The sequence below is a fragment of the Dermacentor albipictus genome, chromosome 3 (genome assembly GCF_038994185.2).
Source record: "Dermacentor albipictus isolate Rhodes 1998 colony chromosome 3, USDA_Dalb.pri_finalv2, whole genome shotgun sequence".
NCBI classification, from domain to species: domain Eukaryota; kingdom Metazoa; phylum Arthropoda; class Arachnida; order Ixodida; family Ixodidae; genus Dermacentor; species Dermacentor albipictus.
In genome coordinates, this window is record NC_091823.1 from 61407743 (window position 1) to 61419892 (window position 12150).

Here is a 12150-nt window from a genome sequence, read left to right on the forward strand (position 1 = left end):
TTCGACGCCTTTTCGCCATTATCCCTCGGCTATTGGTCAAAAGTTTTCGGGCTGCAGCCACTTCACCTACGTGTCACGCATCACAACCGCAAAAACTCACCGCGTCAAAGTGACGTGTACGCGTTAAAGATGCATTAATATGCCGAACAAAACTGAATTTCCTTCTGAATAGTTGCAGGCTGTCCCGTTCCGGAAGGACTAAAGGATGGCTACCGCCGATTGCTCAGGCACTGGCTACTCGCACCTGCCGGCGAGCATGGGTTTATTCGCGTGTAATCAAACTCTTTGCGTGGCCGTGTAAAGTTATCGAGTACTTTCGGCACGTTTACGACCTCGTTCTGCCAACTCTTCTTTCCTGAGGATCCGTTTTAGCGTCATTCTTAGAGCTTCCGTTGCATGCCACCATGATTTTCGACCAGCCACCGCAAGCTAAATAAAGGAAAGCGGACCAATCGCATACGCCGGCACCACCCTCTTCATCCGGCTATCAATTTTCAGTGCAATGGCTCGGCCCTATCAAATCCCTCTCCACTTGAGCGTAGCCTCCCCTCTTGTCAGCGAATTAAATAAGACAAGCCGCTCAGTGTAGGCGATGTTATTCGTTTTTCAAGCAAACAAAAGTGATCTCCTATGAACGAGGAGAGCGTTTGATTGGTCTGTTCAGACAACATCTGCGGGTGACAGCCCGATGCTTGCGTCGGCGTTTACGCAAGTTTGACGTCAGTAGAATGGAATAAAAACATATTGCAATAGTTTTACGTTATAGGGCCCCTGGTTAGCTATCACGCATTTAAGTATTCAACTCGGTCTGCAAACTCTTAGCCTCTGAAATACTTCCGTTCGAACAGATAAGTATGGATTTTGCGACACTCGGGATAACTTGATCAAAGTCGTCTGAAGATATGGGGGTGCTTACCCGTACGGATACCGCCGCGGTGTAATCGGTGATCCATCGCTCAACATATCAAAGGAATATCTGCGAAAAAAAAATGCACTTGTAATTAGAGTCTACACAGCTCAGATATTGAGGGCTGTATGTTGACCCAGCTTTATAAATTTTGCAAGTGAGTCCGTGTAAATAACAAGATAAGTTTGCTAATAAGCGGGACTGATCAACCGGGCGGTTACTTCTTGATATATGAATCACGCGAACTTAGCGAGTGAGTGATGATTAACGGCTACACTTGAAAACTTACTTAGAGAATTTCAGACAGAATCCGACTACACCATTGGTACATACATACAAGTATACATACAAGTATGCAGTTATGGACGCGAACACTTACACACAGACATGCGCGCACGCATGCTGGACGACAAATTGTTCCACACTGAATAGCGGCTTCAATGTTTGCGATTACCAAGATTCCGAGAAGCTACGTGACAGTCACACGATACTGGGATACTTAAGCACACTGTACTTCTTTCCTTCCTTCCTTTCGCAAGCTGAAATACGGCTATCAAACTACTGAAACAACAGCGTCGCCATTTAGTCTGTGCTGTTGCATTCACTTTTCGTCTTCCACCGTGAACTGTGTAAATTATATTCAAACTACACTCACCGTGGTCCCGACCTTCCATTCACTTGGCACGTGTCCACTCTCTTGCGCGGAGGATCAGCTGTCGTGCACGGGACAGTGTAAGAGCAAGACACCCACGTTCAGTAACCATCGGGGAATACCAACACACTTTTTTGGTCGCTAATCTTGTCGGGCTTTATGAACAATGCAAATTCACACTATGCTCGACCAGGCAAGGGAATCGAATCAGTTTTATTTCGTAATATGAAATAGACGAGAAAATTGTAGGTACAGATATTTAGAACGTATGATTACGCTGAGCAATGACAGAATAAGTATATATTTTTAAACTTTTATTTTCAGTCATGCTCTAAAAGAGAGAAGGACATGCTACAAGTAAATAAAATGTAGATACTTTATCTTTAAAGCTCAGCGAAGGTTCAACGGGTAATTGTTGATGATGCACAAGGGGACATGTGAAATTTTATAGAATGTCTATGTTGATATTATACAATCACAGGAAGCACTGCCCCTAACTTATGAACTTCTGTGGGGCACATCCTACTTGCTTAAGCTGATGATCGTTGACACAGTTACACATCTGAGCAACACAAAAAATAACTAGATTGAGATTCTCGTGGCGTGACAAATATGCGAAATTACCTAATCTTAATTTAAGAAATAACGGATTTTTGACAAGGGATGCAAGCGGCTTGCACATTTTGCTCATGTAAACATTGTGAATACCACCACAACATTTTTCAAACTAATTCGTCACGAGCAAACTGTCATGGTGCTCGTAATTTCATTGACTCCTGGACACGACATTATTTGAAAATATTACAGTTCTAGTACCGATTTCACATGATTAGAACGCAAAGGACACACTTCTTGCAAGCTATATTTAAAGAAATCAGCGCTAAATCTGGTTTTCAATTTCAGTGACGACAGACTGACTGTTTCCACAAATGATGCCAATATTGTGAGAAGTGAAAATAGTGTAAAAGAGCCGCTATCACTTTTTGGCTGGAGGATACACCACAACAAATTGCCTATGTTGCCTCACTGCCCGCACACAACGTTTATCCTGAAAGCATCACTGCATAATAATAGTCAGATGGCGATTTACGTTTTCATAATTGACTTCGTATTCATTTTCATGTCCGTCAGTCTTGAATTGTTAGAATGTAGGAGTAATAGCTCATTTTTTTTTCTAAGCACCATATCAACCAGCATAAACAGAAGCGGAAGCATTGATTTGCTAAAATGATCCCGAAAGAGTTGTAGTCTGCAAAAACAAGCAAAATTTTCTACTGTGTAGCGTTCCTACTGATCCAAATTCAAAAGAACACTCTGCCAAATCATGCATGTGTTTGTTATCAATGCTTTGGTATTCTTTGTTTTTATGTGCTGTAGTTGTAACAAAATATCTGCAGCTTCATAGATTGCGCAGTGTTCCGCAGTGTCGTTGCGCCATTTACAGTCTAAGGAATAAAGAGTCCTGGCAAGTGCTCACGTCTCAATGACTGCTTTCCCATTACCAACAAAAAATGCTAGAGTTATTCTGCATCTCAGTGGAGTGCCGTACCTTCTATAAAAAAAAAGCAATTCCACACGTCCTGCACCTAATCAGGGGTCCGCATTCCCAAAAATCTTTTATGCTAGAATTGTTCGTCAAAGCAAACTCCAGCCAATGGGGATGCCGGACATATAATCAGCGAAGGCGGCCGGCCAACGGAAAAGACAAACTACGAACGAGAAGCATTGTGAAGTCGGCCTCAGATCAAGTGAAACGTACACCCTGGGGTTTACGAAAAGTATTGAAAGTGAAGTTAATTATAGAAAGAGAACGTTGTTTCCACAAACAGAATAAGATATGCCAGCACCCACGAATAGTGCACATCGTAATAACCCACTCGGATTTCCATTAAAGTCTGCAGTAGTCAACTGGCTCGAGGCAACACATTGCGGTGCGGAATCCTGAGGGCACGCTAACCGCGCCTTTCGGTAAACAGCCCAGTCACACAGCTTCCCGCTATCAACGACACTACCCATACCGAATGGGCTTTAGCGCCTGCCAAGCTGCGAAGGAAAAACATGGCTTATCATTGTGCGTAGCATATTGTCCTCCGCAATGACTCTCTTCTCTGTACAATGAAATGCGTGAATAAGAACTATTTACTAATGACATACAGCTAACTATGGAGAAAACAGTCTCTACCCAGAGATCTCCAGTGCCCCATCTCCCGGTGCACCATTACTGTGTTCTAGGCAATTGTGTCGGGCTGTAAACATTCCTAAGAGTTTTCACTCCCCACAAATAATTTTGCTTTAATCCTATCAGAAATTCGCGTCATAATATGAGAAAGAATGCAGTCAACGACTTACGTCGGTTTTCCTTACCCGATTCAGACCGGTTGCGGATGATGATTTCAGTCTCATCTTCGTACGACGGTTTTCTTCGTTTGCGATCAAGGAGCAAAAAGTAAATTACTTTCTCCGTGTTATGCCTGCAATGAAATCAGCGTCAATTTTTAAACATAACAGTCTGGTAAAAAAGTGCAAACAATTTTTTTTAACAATTCTTTGAATTATGAGCAACAGTGGCAGTGAAACGAGACTGCGGATCGTGTCCTGAATAGGCTCAAACCTTAGCACGAACGTTCTAACATCTCACCTCTCACTAACTAAGTTAATATAATCTTTCTAGTTAGAATTTTCAAAGCAATTGTCACTTATTAACGTGCGTACTTTGAAGATATCCTCCCGTAGGTCGATAAAATTTTCAACTAAAGAAACAACCACCTATACTACAACTATCGAAAATGCCGCTTACAGTACAGGTATATTTTGTGATTAAACTACTGAGTCACTCTGAACGATCACTTCAGTCTCTAGATTTTGTTGCCTATGTGTTGACATTCAAGAAGTACACAGCAATCTATCAGTAGGAGATAAGTTATTTAACTGCGATTTCAATTAACCAAATAGAATTGTAGCTCAGTAAGAGTTCGGATACCGATGTCTGAGTTTACAAGTGCGATGACGTCCAGAGAAATAAAATCTGCAGTTGTAGACTGTGTTTATTGGGATGCTATACCCAAGTATGTTGAAGCAGGTTGCCAAAAGGATGTATCCATTCAGGACTTGATGCTACCCATGTCCTCTGATCATCACGCTACCTTCGAAGCGAGTACAACTCAATAAAGCTGAAATTCTAAGACACTAACTTTTCCATAACACGACCATAGCATAACTAACATCGGCACTTACGAAGTCATTTTTGCACCCGGATAACATACAGACTTAGGGGTAATTGCCCCAAGAGATTGGGAATACAAATCGAACATTATACGTATGCTTCCAAAATAACCATAAATGTTTTGGTTTGTTTTTAAATTCTGGCAGGCTTTGTGCTGTGTAGAAACTGAGAAATCCCAACTAATAGGCACTTCATTACATTATGGTGAATGTTTCCACACGTTTCGTACTACTTGGAGCAAATATTGGCAGATTTTCGTTACCCGATAAGAGTACCAAGTTTGGAAAGTGAAACAACTCGAAACATCGCCGTTTCTTGCGAGCAGCAATTACGAATTAGAAAATAGATCAAACTTGTGTATTACTTTCGTAATGACTTGGTTCCTTCTCTGAAAAAGTACGTAGACTTAGGCAGTTTTTGAATCTTGAGTTCATTTTATACGTAAAGCGGTTAATTGTACCACAACGACAACACAATGGCAATGACGATGACGACGGCGCTTTCACACCCACGACATAATGACGACAACTACGACGAAGGCATTACGACGAATGACACGACAACGGCATAATGACTACGCTTCGTCAGGCTGTTGTAGTGTCGATATTGTTACACTGTCCTAGTCGCCATCATCTTCATGGTAGTTGTCGTCGTAATCTTCGTGCAGCCGGCCCCACTCATGCCATAGTGGTTTTAATCATTATGCAACCACTGTCGTCCTTGCTGTGGTTGTCGTTCTCATCATGATGTCATCTTAGTTATGGTGCCATCAACGCCGCACCGCTGTCGTCGGCATCGTGATTGTCGTATATGCTAACGCGCCCGTTTGCGAGGCAGCGTGCTTCATCGGGGAGGTTATGTGGAAGTATCTGAACATCGCACGGATTTCGCTGCTCATAAAAGTTGTTTGCAGTAATTGAACTAATAGAAAAAAAAGTCGCTGGGGTCCGATATTTTCTCATAGTATGAGCGATAGACGAACTAACAGCAACTATGAACGCATTGACGGCCCACTACTCCACATAGGAAAAAAAAATCCGATTGTTCCTGCTGATAACGTTTCTTTGAGGAGCCTTGTGGATGGCAACGGCTTCAACTAGAACATAAGTGCTTCTAGCTCCTCAGCAGAATTATAGCCGTTGCATTTAGTTCTTTTATACGCTTAATCTAGAAGTGATCAGTAGTTGCATTCTGGGTTATGTGCATGCGTCTAGTTGTACTTTTCGTGGCTAGCGAGGTGTTTTATGCTCCCTTGTTGCAATTTGCTATTCAGTCATACTGATGTCAATGCTAAGTCTTCCTTAACTATAAAAATATTCAAGAAATATTCGACAGCCCGTATACAGGCAAGTTACGCTGCGAGAATAAAATACAGAAATTTTAATCCATTTCGAGAGCTGCTAATATTCGCACACAGATGAATAACCTCATTATACACACAAATATTCTGAGATGAAAGTTGGTCGGCGCTGTGTAAGTGATCCAATTACTTATAAAGTACGTTTGCAAGACATTGAGTTGCTGCTTTCGTGTACGTTGTCTGCGTGTTCACAGACTTCGTGTGTAGGCCGTGTCACATAGCCTCACACAACCATTTGTGGGAAGAAGCAAGAACGGCTACTTACGTTGTGCTGAGAAGCTCCTTGACTAGCTTTTCTTTATCCTTAAAACAACCTAAAGAAGTCATGTTGGACAGGACGTCCGGGTCGATGTCGTCCACGCAAGGAATGATGTGGGTCTGCCGAAAACAGAAAAAAAAAACTTATAATGCCTCAGTTCTCTGATCGCTCAGGCATTTTCGGAGCTTCCTGGTACGGAATCCTAGTTATGGGACAGGCACCATGATTTTACTTTGCTTCAAAAAAACATGCTGCACGTAACCTGAGACAAGTCGACGATTAGGTAAACAAAAAGTAAAGAAAATACACGCCATATGTACAAAACAATTCTGCACTTTTATTTGTGATTTGTGTTTAGTAAAGTGATCTTTAGATAGCAAACATTGCTTCTCTCGTTTTATGAATCGAGTACGCGAGTTCAGTGAAGGAGTCTTATCGATTGATCGAGCAACATACCTGAGAAATCACAAGCGTAGTAACACTTTCATAGTAAGTACTTGGTCAGTGACTCATTCAGGAAAAAAAACTTCATGCACATAACTACTTATATCCCTAATTACTTTGTGTTTACCGCAAATATTGAACGACATCTTTATTGTCATGCTGTCAAAAACGGCCCAAGGAATTTATTTCATCAATTAATGAATGCCATGCAGTAATGTCTAGTGCGTTTGCTTACAGTATGTACACTCGTATTCACATTATGAGAAACGGTAAATGTTTAGCAGTCAGGATATATAAACAGACTCAAGAAATACCGAATGGGAATATAGAAAAATATGAGAAAATGCCAGAAGCAAAGAGAGTGCAGAAAAGGAAAAAGAGAACTTCGAGAAAGAATACAGCTGGAAATGAAGATGGCTATGTGTATGGACATTCGTCAAAAAGTCTAGCCACTTCCTAAAATGTTTCGAAAGAGAACCTGCTAACACAGCATCGCCTTTCACTTAACGTTACAGTACACACAATGCTACAAATATGTGATGATGACTTCATGATGAGATTCATATGACCTGGTTGCTTTTTTTTGCACACAAAATGAGGAGAAGGGCATTTCTAGACTGTTGCATAATGTACATAAAGGACACTACACCAGCCCACACCTGTCAGCGCATTAAATAATGTGGAGCAAATATAGACGCCATTTTTTTCGTGCAGGAAACAAAAGTCAGGCAATGCTGGTTTATTTCAGCCCTCTATAACGGTCAGCATACGCGCATCGACAGATAAAAAATGGGGTTGCCAATACATTATGCGAGATTAGGAACTGAACTGCTCGCTAGCACCTTATGACAAACTTGCAAATTTTGCTCATCGTGACGAGGCTACGCCGACAGTTAAATTTCTCTTCGAGCAGCCAGCTGCTACGGAAATGGTTTGCAGCCAGAAATTTTGTCACGTTGCACTGAAGGTGAAGAACCAAAATCTTCCGAAAATGTCAGTAAATCATATAACTCTTCATTGGGCGAATTTGTAAGTAGAAAGAGAAGCAGCGCTCAAATCACAACGATAAAGGCAAACAGACTGGTCGGTCGCCGCAACTGATCTCACTGGCCAAGCCCGCCCGCTATTCGAGAACGCAAATACCATTCTTTTCATCTTTCCGTCCCCCTTTCCCTTTCCCCAGTGTAGGGTAGCCAACCGGGCTCAGTCCTGGTTAACCTCCCTACCTTTCATTTATCATTTTCTCTCTCTCTCTAAATACCATTCACATCACGCGCACTTAAAGAACTCTCTTTCGCTATAGAACCGGTGACAACACCAAAAACATTTGGCTACAGTAGGTCCTCCTTCGCCGACCGGTAACTAGATAATGGCGATAAACCGGGGGAAAACGGTCGACGGGAAAGAGCAATACAATGCACGCGTGACAATATTGTACGGCGTAAAGCTGCTGTAACAACGCAGGCGATACCACGTGTGGTCACCTCTAACGTGTCGTTCGTCCGCTGCATTGTAAATGGGGAACAACAAAAATTTGCGACGTGAAATGTACCTATTAACAGGCAATGAAGGCTTCTATCACATTTAGCACTTCGCATCTTGTTGAGAACGTCTTAAGCATATGGCAGTGAGGCCAAAGACAGTTACTAATGCAATCTTCCATAGAGTTTTCTGATGATATTGTGTTGCCTATGCCGAATAAGTTAAGGAAGAACTAGTACGAATGCAACCTTTTAGTCATTCAACACTTCGTATTTGTGTATTGCAGAATGACTGATTCTGTGTGAAACGAACTGTCAATACGCGCTATCGTATTTACGCGTGTGAGAAGCTTTCGTAAGGTGCAAAGAATCCGCTAATAAAGCAATAGTGAAGCAGTACAGGCATACTCTGCAGTGTCATATTGTATGGTGCTGCCATTTACATGTCTCCAGTAAGCTTTTCTATTAGATACGACTTCTTATGCACATGACCTCCGACCTTTGTACCCCAACTTCTTAGCAGTGTGTAGAAATGGAACTTCTGCTTGAGTGGACACGATGAACTAATACGAACTTTAACAGATAGGCGGACATGAATCCGACGAGATCTTAGGTTCAAATCGCCAGCATTCCTTATAAATCTTCTACAACACCTAGATTAACTGGATATAACTGGTACTGCTAAGACAACTTATTCTGTCGAGCACAGCGAAACTTTCTGCGAGTCATCAACCTTGCTAAACGTTCTTAATTTCTAATTGTGCACTGTAGTGTTCGCACGAATTATTTACCAAGCAAGTAAATTAGTAAGTAAATATGCCGACGTTATGAAAGTATGTGACCTACTGCCTCAACAACCTTTACGTTATTATCCCGGTTGCCCATGCTTGCTCAGTTACTTGCTGACTTTCCACTTACATACACCATAGCCCTATATGTTCCCTTGTTGATTTAATAGAGCAGCAAACATTGTAAGTCGACTTACCTGTACAACTTCCTTCATGGGCAGCTCCAACTCCAACTCTGTCTTGCTTGCGCTGAAAGGGATAAAAAATGTGTCAGGCTTTAAAAGCTTGTTCTACAACATACGCTCTATTTGTCCCTCTCAAATACCCACACGTGATAGGCCAATATTACGTCACATTCGCCTAAAAATCAGAACGATGCGTCGAGACGTTCGCATATTCTCCCTAAACTCGCTCACATAATTTATGGGCGGATGTCGTCGGTGGGGTTTCGTAGGTTTTATATCGTCACGTATGGAGTGCTAAAACAAAATTATCCTCTTTGTCAATTACACCCCACTTTATTATCCACCGCACCAACTCCCGAATGGCCTGGTGAAGGACGAACGATATCTGTTCTTGGTCAATGGGAGTAGAGAGAGAGAGAGATAAGATAATGCAGAGAAAGGCAGGGAGGTTAACCAGAGGTAGTTCCGGTTGGCTACCCTGCGCAGGGGGACGGGTTAAAGGGGATAAAAAGAGAAACATAGCGGAAGAGGAAGATAGAAAGAAAGAGAGACAAGCACGAACAAAGCGCGTACAGTAAAGAGCGGTAGGGGGCGGCATTCTTAAAGTCTGTCGTGAAGCCCCGTAGACCGCAGGAACCTTAATAACGCGAGTAAGGCCTTCAACGCGGATGTTTTTCCGGAGCATTGGCCTAAAGCTTTTAGTTCTGATAGTGGACGATTGTCCAACTGGTCTAGTACTCTGCACATCACTTGTCTCTGAGCACTATAACGCGGGCAGACACAGATAATATGTGCGAGCGTCTCGTCGATGTTGCATGTGTCACACGTGGGGCTGTTGGCCATGCCAATGAGGAAAGCATATGAGTTAGTAAAGGCAACGCCTAGCCACAGACGGTAGAGCATGGTCTGTTCACGCCGTGGTAACCCAGGCGGGAGGTGCATCCGTATGTCCGGAGACAACGAACGCAACCGACACATGGTGAAAACATTTGAGTCCCACAGGGGCAAAGTACAGTCGCGGGACATCAATCGCAGCCCAGCCGCGGCGTCTGTTCGCGAAAGCGGAATCAAGACTCGTTGACCACTTTCATGCGCAGATCGGGCGGCTTCGTCGGCGTGGTCATTCCCGCTGATGTTACAATGTCCTGGAAGCCACTGAAAGATTATGTCGTGTCCCTTGTCATAGCATTGATGATATATGTGCCGAATTTCTGAGGCCAGTTGTTCACTGGGTCCGTGGCGCATTGGGCTTCCTATACACTGAAGGGCTGCCTTGGAGTCACTAAAGACTGTCCATTGTTGCGGTGGCTTCTGCTTAATGAAATCAAGTGCAGCACGAAGCGCCGCGAGTTCTGCACCCGTCGACGTGGTCGCACATGAAGTTCTTACTTTGATTTCCTCAGATGTTGCAGGGATGACGACTGCAGCAGCAGAGCTGTTCAGTTTTACTGAACCATCTGTGTACACATGTTGCCGGAATCTGTGCACGTTGTGAATGTGCTCCAAGGTTGCTTGTTTCAAAGCTTGCAGTGGCGCTCCAGCGTTCTTTCTGATTCCTGGAATTGTCAGTTGCACTTGCGGTCGGTGCAGACACCACAATGGATCTGATAATCGTGTAGCGGGCGTGAATTCTGATGGCAAGTAGGACTGATGTTTTACAACAGTTTTGACAAAAGTTGAAAGTGGCCTCTTTGCTGGCAAGCAAGCAAGATGGTGGGAGGGAATCCGAGTCAGGTGTCGGATGTGTGCTCTCAGGACATCTGTATCCATGTAAACGGTCAAAGGAGCGTCTCTGGCTATGGCCACTGTCGCAATCGATGACGTAGTTTTGGGGAGACCGAGACAAGTCCTGAGGGCTTGGGCTTGCACGCTTTGGAGCTTTCGTATATTCGTAGTGCAAGTATTTCCTAGTACAGGTAAGCTGCACCGCAGGAAGCCCAAAAACAGTGCTTTATATAGTTGCAACATTGACGGTACTGTTGCGCCCCATGACTTACCGCCGAGAAACGCAAGAAGGTCCACAATGGCGGCCAAACGCTTTGTCATGTACGAGATGTGAGGGCTCCAAGACAAGTCTCTATCAATGATGACGCCAAGAAATCGGTGCGTTCGTCTATATCGTATAATTTGGTCATTAATCCGCACTGCATACGGGGCCATCGCTTTCCGAGTAAAAGAAACGAGTGCACATTTCTCAGCGGAAAGCTCCAGGCCTTGTCTTCTTAGATATGTTGACACAGCTGTTGAGGCTTTCTGAAGTCGTGCGCGGACTTGTACACGTGTCACGCCTGAGGCCCATATGCAAATGTCGTCTGCATAAACGGAGAGTTGAACGGTTTGCGGTAACGAATCAGCGAGACCAACGAGCACAAGGTTGAAAAGGGTAGGGCTGAGTACTCCGCCTTGCGGTACACCACGACTGGTATAGCTAGGCTGCGTTGGTCCGTCTTCAGTCAAAATAAAGAAAGATCTGCCATTCAAATAGTTGCCTATCCAGCGAAAGGTGTGTCCACCAATCCCTACAGCTTCCAAGGCGGTCAGAATTGCATGATGGTCTACATTGTCGTACGCACCTTTAACATCAAGGAATAGGGCCGCAGTGATTCGTTTCAGATGTTTCTGGTGTTGCACGTATGTCACAAGATCGATAACGCTATCTATTGACGAGCGGCCGCGTCGAAAACCAGCCATTACCTCTGGATAGACGTTGTAAAATTCCAAGTACCATTCTAACCGTGTAAGGATCATTCTCTCCATTACCTTGCCGACACAGCTGGCCAGTGCTATTGGACGGTAAGATGACAATTCCAACGGGGATTTGCCAGCCTTGAGGAGTGGAACAAGCCGACTC

General features: G+C 43.6%; 1 protein-coding gene and 1 long non-coding RNA gene across 3 annotated transcripts in view; one reads left to right on the forward strand and one right to left on the reverse strand.

Annotated features, from left to right (window-relative positions):
* The window catches only part of LOC135898770 (uncharacterized), a 114619-nt gene that overhangs the window by 50085 nt on the left and 52384 nt on the right, over positions 1–12150 (forward strand). The window lies entirely within an intron of this gene.
* The window catches only part of sff (sugar-free frosting), a 139425-nt gene that overhangs the window by 24619 nt on the left and 102656 nt on the right, over positions 1–12150 (reverse strand). Inside the window, exons 9-13 of one of the 2 annotated variants that reach the window (XM_065427912.2) lie at positions 9312–9363; positions 6408–6520; positions 3924–4030; positions 1563–1620; positions 917–976 (exon numbers count right to left, since the gene is read on the reverse strand). In XM_065427912.2, coding sequence (XP_065283984.1) covers positions 917–976; positions 1563–1620; positions 3924–4030; positions 6408–6520; positions 9312–9363 — 390 coding nt within the window. Of the gene's footprint in view, positions 1–916; positions 977–1562; positions 1621–3908; positions 4031–6407; positions 6521–9311; positions 9364–12150 lie in introns of both variants that reach the window. The other variant, XM_065427911.1, reaches the window with a different exon arrangement.